General features: G+C 44.5%; 1 protein-coding gene across 1 annotated transcript; it reads right to left on the reverse strand.

Annotated features, from left to right (window-relative positions):
* Window positions 1–16,599: 16,599 nt before the first annotated feature.
* Window positions 16,600–17,669, reverse strand: LOC139835149 (uncharacterized). The gene has a single exon (XM_071825109.1). The coding sequence runs from the start codon at window positions 17,500–17,502 to the stop codon at window positions 16,708–16,710; it is 795 nt and encodes a 264-aa protein (XP_071681210.1). The 5' UTR covers window positions 17,503–17,669; the 3' UTR covers window positions 16,600–16,707.
* Window positions 17,670–19,796: the final 2,127 nt, after the last annotated feature.

Here is a 19,796-nt window from a genome sequence, read left to right on the forward strand (position 1 = left end):
AGAATGCCATGGGTGTTAAGTACCTTACAATGTAATCTAGATTATTGACTCTAGTGCAAGTGGGAGACTGTTGGAGATATGCCCAAGAGGCAATAATAAAAGTGGTTTTTATATATCTTTATGTTTATGATAAAAGTTTATATATCATGCTATAATTGTATTAACCGAAACATTGATACATGTGTGTTATGTAAACAACAATGAGTCCCTAGTAAGCCTCTTGTATAACTAGCTTGTTGATTAATAGATGATCATAGTTTCATGATCATGAACATTGGATGTTATTAATAACAAGGTTATGTCATTATGTGAATGATACAATGGACACACCCAATTAAGCGTAGCATAAGATCACGTCATTAAGTTATTTGCTATAAGCTTTCGATACATAGTTACCTAGTCCTTATGACCATGAGATCATGTAAATCACTTATACCGGAAAGGTACTTTGATTACATCAAACACCACTGCGTAAATGGGTGGTTATAAAGGTGGGATTAAGTATCTGGAAAGTATGAGTTGAGGCAAATGGATCAACAGTGGGATTTGTCCATCCCGATGACAGATAGATATACTCTGGGCCCTCTCGGTGGAATGTCGTCTAATAGCTTGCAAGCATATGAATGGTTCATAAGAGACCACATACCACGGTACGAGTAAAGAGTACTTGTCATGAGATGAGGTTGAACGAGGTATAGAGATACCGATGATCAAACCTCGGACAAGTAAAATATCGCGTGACAAAGGGAATTGGTATCGTATGTGAATGGTTCATTCGATCACTAAAGTCATCGTTGAATATGTGGGAGCCATTATGGATCTCCAGATCCCGCTATTGGTTATTGGTCGGAGTGAGTACTCAACCATGTCCGCATAGTTCGCGAACCGTAGGGTGACACACTTAAAGTTGGATGTTGAAATGGTAGAACTTGAATATGGAATGGAGTTCGAATATTTGTTCGGAGTCCCGGATGAGATCCTGGACATCACGAGGAGTTCCGGAATGGTCCGGAGAATAAGATTCATATATAGGATGTCATTTTATGTGAATTAAAATGATGCGGAAGGTTCTATGGAAGGTTCTAGAAGGTTCTAGAAAAGTCCAGAAGAAACCACCAAGGAAGGTGGAGTCCCGGAGGGACTCTACCTCCATGGCCGGCCAACCCTAGAGGGGGAGGAGTCCCAAGTGGACTCCCCCAAAGGGGGCCGGCCACCCCCTCCATGGAAGGTGGAACTCCCACCTCTAGTGGGAGTCCTAGCTTGGGTAGGTTTTCCTATCATATGGAAGGTTTTGGGTTCGGGTCTTATTCGGAGACTTGTAGTCCAACCCTTGGGGCTTCCACCTATATAATGAGGGACAAGGGGAGGGGGCCGGCCACCTCAAGACCACAAAGCCACAAGCTGGCCGCACCCCATAGAGGCCGGCCACCCCCTCTCCCCAAACCCTAGCCGCCCCACTCCTCCTTCTTCCCCGCACGCTTAGCGAAGCTCCGCCGGGATTCTCCACCGCCACCGACACCACGCCGTCGTGCTGTCGGATTCAAGAGGAGCTACTACTTCCGCTGCCCGCTGGAACGGGGAGGTGGACGTCGTCTTCATCAACAACCGAACGTGTGACCGAGCGTGATCAAGATCTTCTACGCGCTTTTGCAAGAGGCAAGTGAACATCTACTGCAGCAACAAGAGCCTCATCTTGTAGGCTTTGGAATCTCTTCAAGGGTGAGACTCGACAATCCCCTCGTTGCTACCGTCTTCTAGATTGCATCTTGGCTTGGATTTCGTGTTCGCGGTAGGAAATTTTTTGTTTTCTATGCAACGTTATCCTTCAAAAGATATCCCTCTCATGCAACCCTGCAACCACAAAGCAAGAAGTCTTTTGTGTCCCCAACACACCTAATAGGTGCACTAGTTCGGCGAAGAGATAGTGAAATACAAGTGGTATGAATGAATATGAGCAGTAGTAACGGTGCCAGAAAAGTGCTTGCTGGCGTGCAGTTGATGGTAGTAATATTGCAGGAAGTAAAGATGCAAAGAAACAAGAAACAAGCAGCGATAGCAGTATTTAGGAACAAGGCCTAGGGATCATACTTTCACTAGTGGACACTCTCAACATTGATCACATAACAGAATAAATAAATAGATGCTAGACTCTACACCCTCTTGTTGGATGATGAACGCCACTAACTGTGTAGGATTACACGAACCCTCAATGCCGGAGTTAACAAGCTCCACAATATTCAATGTTCATATTTAAATAACCTTAGAGTGCATAACAGATCAACATAACCAAACCAAGTACTAACATAGCATGCACACTGTCACCTTCACACTACGAAAGGATGAATATATCACATCAATACTATCATAGCAATAGTTAACTTCATAATCTACAAGAGATCACAATCATAGCCTATGCCAAGTACTACACGATGCACACACTGTCACCATTACACCGTGCAGGAGGAATAAACTACTTTAATAACATCACTAGAGTAGCACACAGATAAATTGTGATACAAAACACATTGCAATCATAAAGAGATATAAATAAGCACTTCACTATGCCATTCATAACAGTGAATAAGTATTCTGTGAAATATAGCCTAAGAGACCCACACGGTGCACACACTGTCACCTTTACACACGTGGGACAAGAAGTCTCCGGAGATCACATAAGTAAAACCCACTTGACTAGCATAATGACATCTAGATTACAAGCATCATCATATGAATCTCAATCATGTAAGGCAGCTCATGAGATTATTGTATTGAAGCACATAGGAGAGAGATTAACCACATAGCTACCGGTATGGCGCCCCGAGCCTCGATGGAGAACTACTCCCTCCTCATGGGAGACATCAGCGTTGATGAAGATGGCGGTGGTGTTGATGGAGAAGCCTTCCCGGGGCACTTCCCCGTCCCGGCGGCGTGCCGGAACAGAGACTCCTGTCCCCTAGATCTTGGCTTCGCGATGGCGGCGGCTCTGGAAGGTTTTCTCTGGTTTCGTCGAACGTAATAGGGTTTTCGCGACGGAGACCTTAAGTAGGCGGAAGGGCGGCGTCAGAAGGGGTCTGGGGCCACCAGACACTAGGGCGGCGCGCCCCCCTCCTGGGCCGCGCCGCCACCATGTGTGGGCCCCCTGTGGCCCCTCTCTGGCGGCTCTCAGGTGTTCTGGAAGCTCCCGGGGATTCTAAGATGCTGGGCGTTGATTTCGTCCAATTCCGAGAATATTTCCTTACTAGGATTTCTGAAACCAAAAACAGCAGAAAACAGGAACTGACACTTCGGCATCTCGTCAATAGGTTAGTTCCGGAAAACGCATAAATATGACATATAATGTGTATAAAACATGTAGATATCATCAATAATGTGGCATGGAACATAAGAAATTATCGATACGTCGGAGACGTATCAAAGAGATATAAGGATACACATGTGCATACATTATATTGAAACAAGTGATAGAAATAAATCAAGGACAAATATATATGGTTTTGTATTTTCTTATTTTTTCACATTTGACATAGTTTGGTTTACAGATTTCTAAGACATAATGTATTAAACACTAATGTAGTTTTTATCGTGAAGTACAGTTATCATGAATCAACAAAAAAAATGAGCTATACACAAATACATAAATTAGTATATATAATTATATTTACTTTTACTCGCCTTTCCATGTTTATCCAAGAAAAAGCATCAATAAGCCGATATTTTTGGAAGATACCTGGCTTCTCTACGCTACTAGATGACCCGTTGAGCTATCGCGCAAATGGCAGAATCAGATCAGAATTTAAATAATAAGTTTTAGCTTATTTTAGTATTATAAGAAATAAGCTAGAATTTAACTACTTTAGTATCTTGCAGACACACACCATTTCATCGAGGTGGTACAGTAAAAAAACTCGAGAACACACCATGGAAATATGTATCAGTTATATAGAAGAGAGCTAAAGAAGGCAAAGTTTATGTTGCCAATAAGAGATGGCAACTCCCCACAAAAGTCTACTGTCTGTACTGTCATGGTATATCGAAAGGTTTAGGAAATGAGAAAACAACACCCAAAAAGCATCGCCTGGCACTACCTATTAAACTCCTCCTTGATTTTTTCCCAAATGGTCATTTAATGCAGTAAAATATGATAATTTAGTATGATTTCACATTATTATTTCCAGCTTTTATATAAGCTCCACCACAAAATTATTGTATAGAAAAAGGTAGCATCATAAAAGAAGCATAAAAGGATAATTACTAATTTCAAGAAGAATATTTCTACTTATTGTGAGTAGCAAGATATGAAAAATTAGGTTCGAGATTTTAAGCCCCTTAACTGATACCATGGCAACCAAAAACTACTACAAATGGTGTAAATAATTTCAACCACCTATTCTTGATTGATACCGCCTGTCTCCATCGCAAAGGCACAGGCAAGACAGATTGGTACTGAGAAAGCATTTGTGCTTGCAGACTGAATAGTCTACTCTTTTCCAGAAACTCAATTCGGCCCTCACGTGCATATGCTCCCGCTATAAAGAGAACATATTTATAAGTGTTGAAATTTTTTGACAAAAAATTCGACGTGCACATCTTCATAATATATGTTTGTTTTTGAAATTTGAAGAGAAAACGATCATTTTTATGGTTTATATAAAAAAGATAAATTTATCTTGTGAAAAAAATTATTTTTAATTCTGAATTTTGTTTTTTTACACACGCCACATGACAAGCGTGTAGCACGTGAAGATGTACTTGCAAACTTTTTGTTTCAATTTTTTGACATTCCAAAATATATCTAAAATACATTTCAAATTAAAGAGAGCATATGCTCCCATGTGCCAAAACATCCACTCTTTTCGATTCATATTAAGTTATATCTTATTTTTTTAGATGAAACACATGTATTCCATTATGGCACCACCAGATAATCAACAACCAAATATAGTGAATCTCACGGAAAATTTGCAACCCATACATTATGATTATCAAGACCACCTCCCACACATAATGCCATCAGAGCGTGAGATGAGTTGCGACAGTTTGACAAGACATATTCAAAGCTATACGGGAAAAATTCAACAAGAACTTTTGGCTCGAGGAATGGGCTCACCCAACTTTGAGAGTGTTAGAGATGTATAGAACTCTTTCTTGTATATTCTCAGTGTACGAGGGGTTTTCCTGTATATTGTAATACATGTATATGTACTGCCTATGGGTCCATTCACATCATGATATCAGAGCTTAGGTTTAGCTTCCTTTGCACGTAGCAACTATGTGCATTTTCTGCACTGTCGTTGTCATCGCCTTCGATCTCTCCGGCCGGCCTACACCAGCCTCGGCTGTCTCTTCCTTCGGCCGGCCCGCCCAGTTTCCCGCCATGGCCGCCGACTATGAATGGCGCCGCACGTGGCCTCCTTCGGCACAACAGACACAAACTCCCTTCTCCACCTCTTTCTTTTCCGGCGCCCTCTCCTCCGCGCCATGCTCGTAAGCTCCATACGACATGGGCGAAGCTCACTGATACGTCTCAAACGTATCTATAATTTCTTATGTTCCATGCTAGTTTTATGACAATACTCACATGTTTTATACACACTTTACATCATTTATATGCATTTTCCGGCATTAACCTATTAACGAGATGCCGAAGCGCCAGTTCCTGTTTTGTGCTGTTTTTGGTTTCAGAAATCCTATACAGGAAATATTCTCAGAATTGGACGAAACGAACGCCCAGGGTCTTATTTTTCCACGGAGCTTCCAAAAGACCGAAGGAGATACAAAGTGGGGCCACGAGGTGGCGACACCACAAGACGGCGCGGCCAAGGAGGGGCCCGCGCCGCCCTATGGTGTGGGCCCCTCGAGCGCCTCCCGACTCTGCCCTTCCGCCTACTTAAACTCTCCGTCGCGAAAACCCTATTACCGAGAGCCACGATACGAGAAAAGTTCCAGAGACGCCGCCGCCGCCAATCCCATCTCGGGGGATTCAGGAGATCGCCTCCGGCACCCTGCCGGAGAGGGGAATCATCACCGGAGGGCTCTACATCACCATACCCGCCTCCGGATTGATGCGTGAGTAGTTCATCATTGGACTATGGGTCCATAGCAGTAGCTAGATGGTTGTCTTCTCCTCATTGTGCTATCATGTTAGATCTTGTGAGCTGCCTATCATGATCAAGATCATCTATTTGTAATGCTACATGTTGTGTTTGTTGGGATCCGATGAATATTGAATACTATGTCAAGTTGATTATCAATCTATCATATATGTGTTGTTTATGTTCTTGCATGCTCTCCGTTGCTAGTAGAGGCTCTGGCCAAGTTGATACTTGTGACTCCAAGAGGGAGTATTTATGCTCGATAGTGGGTTCATGCCTCCATTAAATCCGGGACAGTGACAGAAAGTTGTAAGGTTGTGGATGTGCTGTTGCCACTAGGGATAAAACATCAATGCTTTGTCTAAGGATATTTGTGTTGATTACATTACGCACCATACTTAATGCAATTGTCTGTTGTTTGCAACTTAATACTGGAAGGGGTGCGGACGCTAACCCGAAGGTGGGCGATCTATGTACTTTATCGTAATGCCCTGATTAAATCTCATAGTAGTCATCATGATATGTATATGCATCTCTATTTGTCAATTGCCCAACTGTAATTTGTTCACCCAACATGCTATTTATCTTATTGGAGAGACACCACTAGTGAACTATGGACCCCGGTCCATTCTTTTACATCTGAAATACAGTCAATTGTAATCTCTGTTCTCTGTTGTTCTTCACAAGCAAACATCATTCTCCACACCATACGTTTAATCCTTTGTTTACAGCAAGCCGGTGAGATTGACAACCTCACTGTTAAGTTGGGGCAAAGTATTTTGGTTGTGTTGTGCAGGTTCCACGTTGGCGCCGGAATCCCTGGTGTTGTGCCGCACTACACTCCTCCACCAACAACCTTCACGTGGCCTTCATCTCCTACTGGTTCGATAACCTTAGTTTCTTACTGAGGGAAAACTTGCTGCTGTACGCATCACACCTTCCTCTTGGGGTTCCCAACGGACGTGTGCTTCACGCGTTATCAAGCACTTTTTCTGGCGCCGCTGCCGGGGAGATCAAGACACGCTGCAAGGGGAGTCTCTCACATCCAATCTCTTTACTTTGTTATTGTCTTGCTTTACTTTATTTTATTTTCTGTTTTGTTTGCTTTCTTTATATCAACAACACAAAAAAATTAGTTGCTTTACTTTATTTCATTTGTCTTGTTTGCTTCTTATATCAAAAACATAAAAAAATTAGTTACTTGCATTTACTCTACTTTATTTAGTTTGCTTTATTTATTACTGCTAAAATGAATACTCCTGAGAACACTAAGTTGTGTGATTTCACTAGCACCAATAATAATGATTTTTTATGCACTCCTATTGCTCCACTGCTACAAGGTTTGACAAAAAAAAGACACATAAGGAGGTGCAATGGCATCTAAGGCGAAGAATGGACTATTCGAAGACTATGCTGACACCCATGTTGGATAATGCACTCCTTAACCGTGTCCTTCAATCGTGTAGACACCTTCATAAATAGCTCTTTGTTCTCCACCCGAAGTACACCGGTAATGACTAGCATAAGAGAACAATTTTTATCGGGGGTCTCATTCTATTCTTCCATTTCTCTCTCCTCATCACCCATTGAGAGTTGCCAAGTTCGTCCCGAATCCCTATCTCTCCTCCGATGGTTTCGCCGTCGGCTGGTGTGGTAGAGGGAGAGGACGTTGCTCTCCTCTTGCAAAATAATACTTGCAATAGGGTTAGTTGTAGTTTAGTGTTTGCCCTTGTAGCTTGCCTTTCCATGCCGCGAGAAGTGCGTTGCGGTGAGGATCCGTCGGTGACCTCCTTTGTTTTTCCTCCATGGTGAAGGCCACGAAAGGGGTGAAAATCAGGCACATGCTTCTGCAATAAGTTCGGCGGAGCTCTATTTTGTTAGTGATTTGCCTGATCTATTCGTCGTAGTGGCGGACGGAGGGTTGAGGCACCATGATCTGTTCATGAAGTTACGGTTATTAGGAGTTCATACATTCCGGCGATGTCTTGCCATTGTAATGTTTGGCTCATGAGGCGGCCACTCCGTGCATTAGTGCCATCCTTGCGCCTCATCTCTTTCTTCCTACCGGTCGACATGGCACATAGGAGGATCGTCAACTTTGGCGTGGCGACGCACGCCTACCTTGACTCAAGTGGCGCAGTCCCCGACGACAAGGTGGGTGGCCATACTTTGAGGCCCTATCACAAGAACGGTGGAGAAGTACTAGATTGCAGTGTATACTTCTTTTGTAGGGTCCTTGCTGTAAAATAGTGAGAAACATGTTGTGACTTCTAACGTCTTTGTAACTTGTATGCCCATCGCTTAAGCAGCATCCAAATCCTTGGGGACTCTTTCCCTTCTAAAGAAAAAGCTAATAACTATAGGCTCGAGGTTGTAGCTCATATATGTAGCACGCACATGAGATTATCAAAAGTAAAGAACACTTGTAACAAAAATATCTTTTCCATTGTATTCGTTCCTCTTTAAACCTCTTTGAGAAAAGGAGAGAGAGAGAGCAAAGAGAACCCATCAAGTAAATAAAGTAGCTCATCGGAAAGCTACACTATACAGCTGGGAAAGCCTTGTATTTGGCCATGGCAAAATTACAATCGTTGATATGCTAAGGGCATCTCCAGCGGCGCGACGCAAACAGACGTAGAGTGACCGTTTTTGTTCGCCGTGACCGGAAATGCGTCGGGCACCACCTCCAGCGGGGCGACTCAAGGCAAGCTATACTCTTGCAAGCTACCTTGTGCAAAGCTCTAATAGAGCAAGGCACCATTACATATTACTTTGTGTTTAATGATCTCAACCCATGTTTTTACCTTACAAGTTTTTGGCTTTGGTTTATCAAGGTTTATTTTTGATTCATGATTCACATGGTCTAGATATGGAGTATTACAAGAGTAAAAGTTAGCTTAGAGAACTACAAGTTAGTTAGCACCCCTCATGATTAGTTGCTAGTGCTAAACTAAAATTGACTATTCTAGATGGGAACATGTGAATCAAATGACTTTGAAAACCTTAGAATGATGAGTCGTTCTATTGAAAGTTTTGAAGGTGAATATGACTTGTGAATGACATGGTGAATTTTACAAAAACTGATGGTTGGGTTCGGATGCGATACCATTCCAATTTTAGAGTACCCCCACAATACCTGATTATGGGTAGGGCTTAACTGAAAATTTATGCACTTTAGTATGGGTTCCCTCTAAACAAGCGTCATAGGGGTTATGCCAAGGCTGCCTCCGTGAAATGTGAAATGACGTGAAAATGAGGTGAATGTCCTACCCAAGCCATGTGCAGTTCCCAGGCTAGCAGATTGCTTTCACTGGGAGGCCAAGCTCATGGGGAGAGGTGCCTATACTAGGGTATATAAGTGAAAGGTTATGGTTGATGATCCGCATATTGAGTATGATCATTCAGGGTTATCCCTGGCGGATGTAATCAAAAGTTGTGGTACAAGTGTACAACCTCTGCAGAGTGTAAACCTATTCGAATAGTCGTGTCCGGGTTATGGACGATTGGAAAGGCCATACCGTTCCGTCATCACACCATTTTCAAACTGTGACATGTGAAGGGTGAATGGTGACTTGAACTTGAAAGGTAAATTTGACTTGATCACAACAAAGTTGTGGGAATGACACTAATGTTCCCACCTGAGTTAGTTAGGCAAATAAAGAGTCTTTTACTACTAAGTGCTTATGAAATAAAACTGGCTTTATGCAAATAATGCTAGAGCTTAGAACCCCCTTCTATAATTGATAGTGCTTACACTAGTATTAGTTTGCGAGTACTTTAAAGTACTCATGGCTGTGTCCCTGGCTATTCAAATGGCCAGACTATGAAGAGGAGAACCAGTACCAGGAAGATGGACAGCAGGACGTCTATAATAACTAGGACTACTCCTGACGTCAAGCGTTGCCTGTGGAACAGATGGACCGCGACCGCTACTTCGCTTCCGCTATGTGTTTTGTAATTGGATCTCTAGATCCACTATGTTGTAAGACTAGATCATGTGATCCTTTGTTGTAAGACGACTATGGTTTGTAATGAATGATGTTTTGCGTGATTTTATTGGCAAGTTTGTGGTTGTGTACTTTGATGACATATTAATCTACAGCCGCAATGAATCTGATCATTCTATACATATTAGACATGTTTTGCAAGTGTTGCGTGATAATAAACTCTATGGTAATCTTGAGAAGTGCACATTTTGCAAAGATAAGGTCATATTTCTGGGTTATGTTGTCTCTAAGCATGGACTAGAAGTAGATGTGTCTAAAATTGAAGCTATTCAAAATTGGCCTACTCCCATGAATGTGAGTCAAGTAAGAAGTTTTCATGGTCTTGCTGAATTTTATAGAAGATTTGTGCCCAACTTTAGTACTATTGCTGCACCTTTGAATGAATTGACTAAAAAAGGTGTTGTCTTTGAGTGGGGCATAGCCCAAGATCATGCTTTTGATGAACTGAAAAGATTGTTAACTTCTGCACCGTTGCTTGCACTTCCTGATTTCAATAAGAAATTTGAGATTGAATGTGATGCTAGTGGTATTGGAATTGGTGGCGTGTTGATGCAAGAGGGACGTCTAATTGCATATTTTCTGAGAAACTTTCTGGTGCTAAGTTGAACTATCCTATATATGATAAAGAATTGTATGCTTTAATTAGAGTTCTTGAGCTTTGGCAACATTACTTATAGCCAAAAGAATTTATCATACATTTTGATCATGAAGCTTTAAAATATCTGAAAGCTCAATCTAACTTGCATAGGCGTCTTGCTAAGTGAGTTGAGTTCATTGAGTCTTTTCCATACATTATTAAGCATAAGAAGGGAAAAGATAATATTGTTGTTATTGCTCTATCTAGGAAGAATATGCTATTAACTCAACTTGATGTTAAAATTCCTGATCATGATTTGTATGCTACTGATCATGATTTTGCTGAACCATATCGCTTGTATGCTATTGGTAAAGCATGGGAGAAATATCACATACATGATGGGTTCTTGTTTAGAGCTAACAAACTATGTGTTCCAGAATCGTCTGTGTGTTTGCTCTTATTGCAGGAATCACATGCTGGAGGTTTGACGGGTCACTTTGGGCGTGAGAAGACGCTACTCATGCTCGCTTATAATTTTTATTGGCCAAAGATGAGGCGGGATGTGGACAGGTATGTGAAGAGGTGAATGACTTGCAACAAGTCCAAGTCCAAGCTGAAGCCTCATGGTTTGTATACTCCGTTACCGGCACCTACTACACCATGGGAAGACATTAGTATGGATTTTGTGTTGGGGTTGCCGCGTACTAAAAGACGCCATGATTCTATATTTGTGGTAGTGAATAGATTCTCTAAGATGTCACACTTTATTGCCTGCCACAAGAGCGACGATGTGTCGCATATTGCTAACCCGTTTTTCAGGGAGATTGTACGTCTACATGGAGTCCCGAAGACTATTGTTTCTGATCGTGACGTGAAGTTTATGAGCTACTTCTGGAAGACGCTTTGGAGAAGGCTGGGGACGAAGCTACTTTTCAGTACTACTTGTCATCCCCAAACTGATGGTGAAACTGAAGTGGTGAATAGAACATTGTCACAACTGTTGAGATCCATGATCAAGAAGAACCTGAAGGAGTGAGAATATTGTTTGCCGCATGTGGAGTTTGCTTATAACGGGGCGGTACATTCTACCACGGAGTTGTGTCCCTTTGAGGTGGTGTATGGTTTCAAACCCATTACTCCACTTGATTTGTTGCCTTTGCCCATACATGAGAGAGTCAATATGGAGGCATCAAAGAGGGCAGATTTTGTGCGCAAGATTCATGTAAAGACTAAAGAGTTGATAGAGAAGAAAGGCAAGAGCGATACTGCAAGGGTGAACAAGAAGCGCAAGGAGATATTGTTCAAGCTTGGTGATATGGTCTGGGTACATTTTTGCAAGGATAGGTTCCCGAAGTTACGGAAGTCCAAGTTGCTTCCTCGTGGTGCTGGTCCTTACAAAGTGCTTGCCAAGATCAACGATAATGAATACTCTATAGATCTTCCAATTGATGAGTTTGGTGTCAGCATTTCTTTCAATGTGGCTGATTTGACACCATATGACGGAGAAGACCTTGGAGCGTCGAGGTCGACGGACATCCCTACTACACTACTACCTCCGTCATTGCAAGATGAAGATGATGCTGCTGTGAAGCTCAAATCCAATGAAGTCAAGATTGGACCAATGACATGAGCTCGTGCGAAGCTACTCAAACAACAGGTGAACTTGTTCCTAAGTGATACTTTGATCGATTAGAACTTTATACTGCCTAAGTCCTATTACTTATGTATGATTAGGTACGAAGAGGGAGCAAGCATCGCACGAGGAGGAGAGGAGCAGCTGGACAAGAAGCTGGACATGGAGCTAGACATGAAGACATCCCATGGACGCGCGAGGGAGGAGCGGGAGGCATGCGTGAGGGAAGAAGAAGAAGAAGAAGCAGTCCAGCCCGGCGCCAGGCCCGGTCTGACCGGCCGCCACGCCGGCCGACCCGACGCCAGAACTGGTCCAACCGGCCCCCACGCCGGGTGAGCCCGGTTTCAACCGGATCCTGCACTCGTGCCAGCGGAGGACGTTCTGTTTGTCACCGGTCATGATCCGGCCCCAGGCCCGGTCGACCGGCTCTTGAGCCGGCCGAGTCCGAGTCTGTCTCGACCAGATCCCGATCTGGGTCGGTTATTTTTGTATTTTCTCGAACCCTGGTCGTCCTAAACCACTATCACTAGTAGAGAAACCCCCCTTTTGTACCGGTTTGAAAGGGCCTTTAGTACCGGTTTTGGAACCGGTACTAAAGATCCGGCACTAAAGGCCTCCATCCTTTAGTACCGGTTCCTTACGAACCGGTACTAAAGGTGCCCGCGGGGCTGGAGATCTTTTTTTTTATTTTTTTTCACAAAAAGGCTATTTCGTTTAAATTTTTTTATCCATTTTTTTTCACTCCCATTTTTCATAATTTCTAATATTTCCGTTAGTCTCTAACTACACTTAATCTCTAGTCAATTACTTACCCTTGGTCAAACTTCCCGGTCGGTCACCCATCCTCACACTACTCCAACACTAGCACGCTTAACTTCCGGGTTCCTTTCCGTCCCACTTCCAAGTGCTTCGCGCGCATGTTGTTGATAGTAGTATCATATCAATCCTATTAACATGTTGGTCAATGTGACACTTCTTTATTATTTGTATTGCAAATAATTTCTTTAATAAACAAAAGTAATGATGTAATAATAATGTTGAATAAATAAATAAAATTAACTTTTTAATTTGTATTATTTTTATATATTTTTTAAACTTTTAATATTTTTTTGCCAAACTTTAAACCTGAAAATTTGAAAATCTTATAATTTGATAAAAGTAAAAGTTATTCTGGGAATCAAAAAATCTTATAATTATTAATTTTAATTTTTAAAAAATAAAAAATATATAAAATTCTAAAGTTTTGGAAAAAACCTAAAATCTTCCTGCTTTCATCGTTGGATGTGGAATTTTGAGAATCTAAAATTTGGCTAACCGGGTAAACCCGGGTGAATTCGGATGTAACTTTTTCCCACGATGATTTTGATATATTATACGTTTTTTTTCGACGTCGTACGCAAAAGTTCTTGCGGTTTTACCATTTTCCAAAACTTTTTTGCAAAAAAAGTGAAAATTCAAATTTGTTAATTTTCCCCAATACTAGGTTGCATAACATACAAGAATCTGAAAACATTTTATTTTTTTGAATTTACTATTATTTTCATTTGTATTTTACAAAGCAAAAAAAGGCGATCCACGGGGGGGGGGGGGGGGGTGGAGGTGCGTGGGGAGCAGGAAAAACCTTTAGTACCGGTTCGTGACACGAACCGGTACTAAAGGGTACCTTTAGTACCGGTTCCTGTCACGAACCGGTATTAAAGGTCTGTGCAGTGCAACCGGTACTAATGCACCCTTTAGTACCGGTTCGTAAGGAAACCGGTACTAAAGGGTTGGACGAAAGACCCCTTTTTCTACTAGTGTATATAAGTGCCCAGGACGCCCCCAAATTAGTTTTAGACCACGTTTAAGATAAACCCTAGTTCATAGTTGATTGCTTTGCAACTCTATTGAATCTCTACACCATATTGCATTGATTTGGTGTATACCCTAAAAAAGTCTTGTGTGATCTGCTGTTCCATTGGGAATTAGACGGTTGCAACTTACCGCTTCGTGATCGGCGGCTACGTGCGCAAGTGTGTGGAGTTGTGAATATCTTGCAGGGTTGAGAGCTGTTGCATTGGCGACAGGGACCAATCGAGGGATCTCGTTGCGTCATACAAGTTATCATCCACTTCATCATCAAATATCTCCGTTGTGTTCATCCCGTGTTCATCATCACCACCGTGCTTACTGAGAAGATTGGGCAACCCCTTATCAACTAAGCTTCTGGGATTACAATATCGTATTGTATATAAAAAGAGTGTTGACAATCCGGTAGCGGATGCCCTGTCAAGACATATCCATGAAGGCACAGAAGAAGTCCAGTCATTGTCACAATGCAAACCAATTTGGCTTGAGTCTGTAGTGCACGGTTACACTGAGGACAGTGAGGCATCTGACAAATTGGCTCAGATGGTTGTTTGTTCCAAAATTGGCAATTACACCCTTCACAAAGGCTTGATCAGACATAAAGGCAGGATTTGGCTTGGAAGAAATGCTGCTCTACAGCAGGACATTTTGCGGGTTTTGCATTCTAGTGCCATTGGAGGCCACTCGGGGTTTCATGCTACGTACAATAGAGTGAAGCATTTGTTTTCTTGGCCTGGTCTCAAAAAGCATGTGAAAACTTATGTGGCAAACTGTCAAGTTTGTCAACAAGCCAAGACATAAAGGATTCCTTATCCAGGGTTGTTGGAGCCATTAGATGTTCCCAAAAAGGCTTGGCAAGTGGTCAGTATGGATTTCATCACTGGCCTGCCATTATCTGCTGGTATTTCTTGCATTTTGGTGGTGGTTGACACATTTTCAAAATTTTCTCACTTCATACCTATTGCTCAGCCCTTCACAGCAACGTCAGTGGCCAAAGTGTTCATAAAGAAGTCTTCAGATTACACAGCATGCCTGAAGCAATTGTATCTGATAGGGATCCAGTATTTACAAGTGCGTTTTGGCAGGAATTATTTCGCCTAACTGACACAAAGTTGAAAATGAGTTCAGCTCGACACCTGAAACTGATGGCCAAACAGTGAGGGTAAATCAATGTTTGGAAGGCTACTTGCGTTGTTTTGTCAGTTCTTGTCAGAAGAAGTGGGTGCAATGGATTCCTCTAGCCGAATTTTGGTACAACACTACAGTACACAGTACGCTGGGTAAAACACCCTTTGAGGTGCTTTACGGGCATGCACCTAGACATTTTGGTGTGGATGTGACTGAGTCTTGTGCCATAACTGATCTGGATCAATGGTTGAAAGAAAGGGACACGATGGTGGGTTTGTTGCGCCAGTATTTGCTACGGCAACAACAACGAATGAAAACGCAGGCAGCCAAGCATCGCATTGAAAGACATTTCCAAGTGGGGGACTGTGTCTATCTGAAACTGCAGCCGTATGTGCAAAAATCTGTAGCGGTTCAAGGAAATCGTAAATTGGCGTTCAGATTCTATGGGCCTTATAAAATTCTGGAAAAAATTCGAAAAGTTGCCTACAGATTGCAGTTGCCGCAGTCCAGCCAGATACACTCAGTGATCCATGTTTCACAACTGAAAAAAGCAGTGGGTGCACAAACAGTAGTGCATACTGATCTGCCGGATGGTGAACAGGTGGAACCAATACCGGAGATGATCCTCGACAAGCGTTGGATCAAGAAAGGGGCATCATCGCAGTGTCAGGTTTTGGTTCGATGGACTGGGTTACCTGACTCTTTGGGTACTTGGGAATGCATGGAACATTTGAAACGCAGGTATCCGAAGTCGCCAGCTTGGGGACAAGCTGGACCTCAAGGGGCGGGGAATGTTATGGACCAAGACAGTGACATGCCATCAGGCAAACAAAGGCGCAAGCAACAGAAGGCTGGTCGTCGTCCAGCTAGGATTAGTGGGCCAGAATGGACTACTTGACATCCAATCAGAGAAGCCCGATGATGCTGTTCAAGGATCCACGTGTACCTGTTAGTTGGGGAAAAGGTGTTAAAGCCACCATCGCAAGGAAGAGCTCGTTGTCGATTGACCAGATTGTAACCATCTGTCCTTGTATCTCCTTGCTTCTCTCCTTTCCCAAACTACTTCTCTGTTTCCCTATCTCCTTGCTGATTCAAGACACTTGGTACTCTGTTGTATCCTCGTGAATCTGTGAGAAGAAGTAGTAGTCCAGTAACAGCCCGGCAACGCACATCAATACGATATAGTGGGCAAAGAAAAATGCAGCAACATCAGTGGCATGTGGCATCATGTAGTGCATAAGAATCACCCCTCTGGTATCATCATATTTCGAGGTTATCCAAAAGGAATATGTAGTGAAAATAATCCAAACACCATAAGTACTTCTTTCAACTTTATTGTCCTACAAAGATACAAAGATTTTTGGTATCCATCCTAAAGAAAAGAAGAAAAAAAGACAGAAAGGTGTTGTATGCTACGGTTCTTTACAAAGAATTAAACTGATCAACCCATGTTTCTCGGGGTTGACGAACATAGACAATGGGTTCAAGAGGCGTGACTCGTATCTTGGTCGCTCCAACTTGTTCTTGCCTAACTCGGACCGACACCGAATAGAGGCCGATGCCCCACACAGATGACGTGGTCAGGTCGCCATGCATCCACAGATGACCGTCGCTTCCCCTTGTGGGGCCGTGGACCAGCGAGTCCATCGACGGCATGAAATCCTTTGTTCCCGGCGGGTCTGTGATGCCCAACCTTACCTGGCCGCACACGTTCTTCGTCGGGTCAAGGTACTCAATCATCGGCTTCCGCTCACACATCTCCCGGAACGCCAGCGCGCGAGCTTTCTCGTCCAGCTCCGGCGGCGTGCCGGCGGGTGCTATTGCACTCCCTGACACGTCGATATCTGCCGGGGGGATGAAGTGGTAGGCAACGGCAAGATCTAGAGACGGGACCGCCTTACACAGGCCGATCCTCAACTTCGCCGGGCCCTGTAGCGCGATCGTGGCGGCGGCTGCGGCAGCGTCCTCGAAGACGACGACGCCGACGTGCAGGACAAACCAGGTCGCGACGGCCTGGATGGGGCCGAAGGGCGCGAACGAGGCGAGTACGTCCTCGTAATTCCGGATATGTTCGACGAGGACGCAACGGCGGTGGAGGTCGGAGGCGTCGTGCTGCAGGCCCGCAACCGGCGCGAGGATGTTGCGTACCATTGTGGCGGTGGCGGCGTCGTCGCCGTAGACGCGACGAAGCATTACTATGTCCTCCAGGAAGATCATGTTGGCGCGCGCTGATCTGCTGGTTCTTTCGATCGTTCCCTGAATCTGCTGCCTCTTATTCCTTCTACTCTGAAAGATATATATAGGCCGCAACGCAAAGGGATCGAGTTGGGACCGGGTCCAAGTCGAACAGGATCGTCCAGATCCGAGTCAGGTCCAGGTTTCCCGTTTATTACTCCCTCAAATTAGAACTGACCAAGAGATTACAGTGTAGTACTATACCAGGGCCTGCCCAAGACGGAACCAAGGACGTCACGTCGATGGGAAACACTCTCAATCCCCCGGGGGATCGCGCCGAGCGATCGTCCACCATAGCTTTATCCTCTAGATGCGTTTTCCTCCTTCATCCAATTTCCCGTTCTTCTCGTTCTTTCTAGCCCACACCGTCGCAAGCACTCCACGCCCACGCCGCCGCAAGCACACGCTCGCCGGCCGCTCTACTTCCACATCGCCGGCCGGACGCAGGCTGACCTCCGCTGCCCTGACTAGCCTTATCCTCCTAGCTCGTGGAGTTGAACTTGCCGTCAAGGCTGCTTTGAAGCGTAGCTCGTGGAGGCGGTGGCTGCCATGGAAAGTGCTGAAGAGGTCGGCGGCGGGAGGTGGGCGTTGCGGCAGCGGTCGATGGGGTGGCTGCCGGCGGCGGACTGATTTGCTACAAGGGGCGTCAGCTCTTGCTACCAAGGTCGGGCATCCTTGCTACGATGGCTAGCCGGCTTGCTAAAAGGGACGGTCGGCCCTGCTACCTTGGCACGTCGGCGTTGCTACCAGCGGTTGCCGCCGTTGCTAACGGTGTTGCTGCTAGCGGTCGCCGCCGTTGCTAAGGGGCGGCCGGCTCTGCTACCTCGGCACGACGGCGTTGCTGCCAGTCACGGCGGTCGTTGCTACAAGGGGTGGTCGACCCTGCTACCTCGACACGATGGCGCTGCTGCCAAGGCACATCGGGGCTGCTCCAAAGGCACATCGGCGCTGCTACATGGACTATCGGCTCTCTGCTGGTGGTGCTACAACTAGCGTCGGCGGTTGCTACAATCGCCGCCCGCGACAACTACAAGCAGCGGCGGCGGCTGCTACGTGCGGCGGCGGCGGCTGCTGCTACAAGTGGCTAGTTGCATTGCTACAAGGGCATCAGTGTCTACCGGCGGCGGAGGCGGTGACTTCTACAAACCAGCGGCGGCGTGCTACAAGCTGGCCGACGATGCTGCAAGGAGGTCGTCGATGCTAAGTTTGGCCGGCAGGGTTGCTACGAACGGTCAGCGGTGCTGCTACCGGCGTCATCGACGCGGGCGAGGTATCTCACCGGAGCAGGCCGACGAGGTCCGGTGGTTACGGGTGGTAGCCTGGTATAGAGCTGCGGGCATGTTCCTCTGGCATGTCCTTTGTGTTCTTTCTTTTCGTGGGTGGGGGAGACTTTTACGGCATGATGCATGAGGAGAAAAGTCATGAACATGTGTCAAAAGGTGGAGGCGGGGGATCAGAATTCTAATCCCCTGGGGACGCTCCGCGCTTCCCCACGTTGATGCATGCTCTACTCCGGATGCGCGCTTCCCCACGTCGATGGCATCTCTATCAGGCCACCCTAGCTGGCGGTCGATCGTGTGGAGGCATCCTAGCGGTCGATTCCCGACTTTCCGTTTTCGTCTGTTGCTATTCCCTTTCCGCGCAGGCAAAAAATAACCATTGCACTCGCTGGGACTCGAACCGGCAACCTCTACTCTTACGCCGCGCAGGCCAAAAATAACCCTTGCACTCGAACCGGCAATCTCCATTCTTACGACGCGCATGGCACGAGCTGACCAGCAGAACATTGACATCTTGGTGTAAACAATACTGGCGCACTGGTTTTCTACTAATCTCCAGAGCCACCTTAGCTCACGAGTCACGAGAAAGGATCAGATACTACGTTCTGTCCAAATTCAAAAATTCAACATGTTTCATCTCTAAAAAAACAACTTAAATTTTAGATCTGTTTTCAGCAATAAACCGGTCTAGACAAGATCTTTAAAAGTAGCACCCACATTAATATGTTTCAACAACTTTTTTTTGGCCAAAAAGTTATCAACCGGCTTCCCGTTATTTATGAACGGTAAATGTGAAAAGATACCAACTCATAAAAGGAAGTTTATTTAGAATATTTTGAGGATATTTTTAGCTCACAATTTATCAACCCATGCACTCATTATTTATGAACGATAAATGTAAAAAGATACCGACTCAAAAAAGGATTTTTTAAAGAATCTTTTAGGGATACTTTTAGCTCAAAATTTATCAACCGTTGCGCCCATTATTTATCAACG

This window comes from Lolium perenne, chromosome 2 (assembly GCF_019359855.2).
Source record: "Lolium perenne isolate Kyuss_39 chromosome 2, Kyuss_2.0, whole genome shotgun sequence".
NCBI lineage: Eukaryota > Viridiplantae > Streptophyta > Magnoliopsida > Poales > Poaceae > Lolium > Lolium perenne.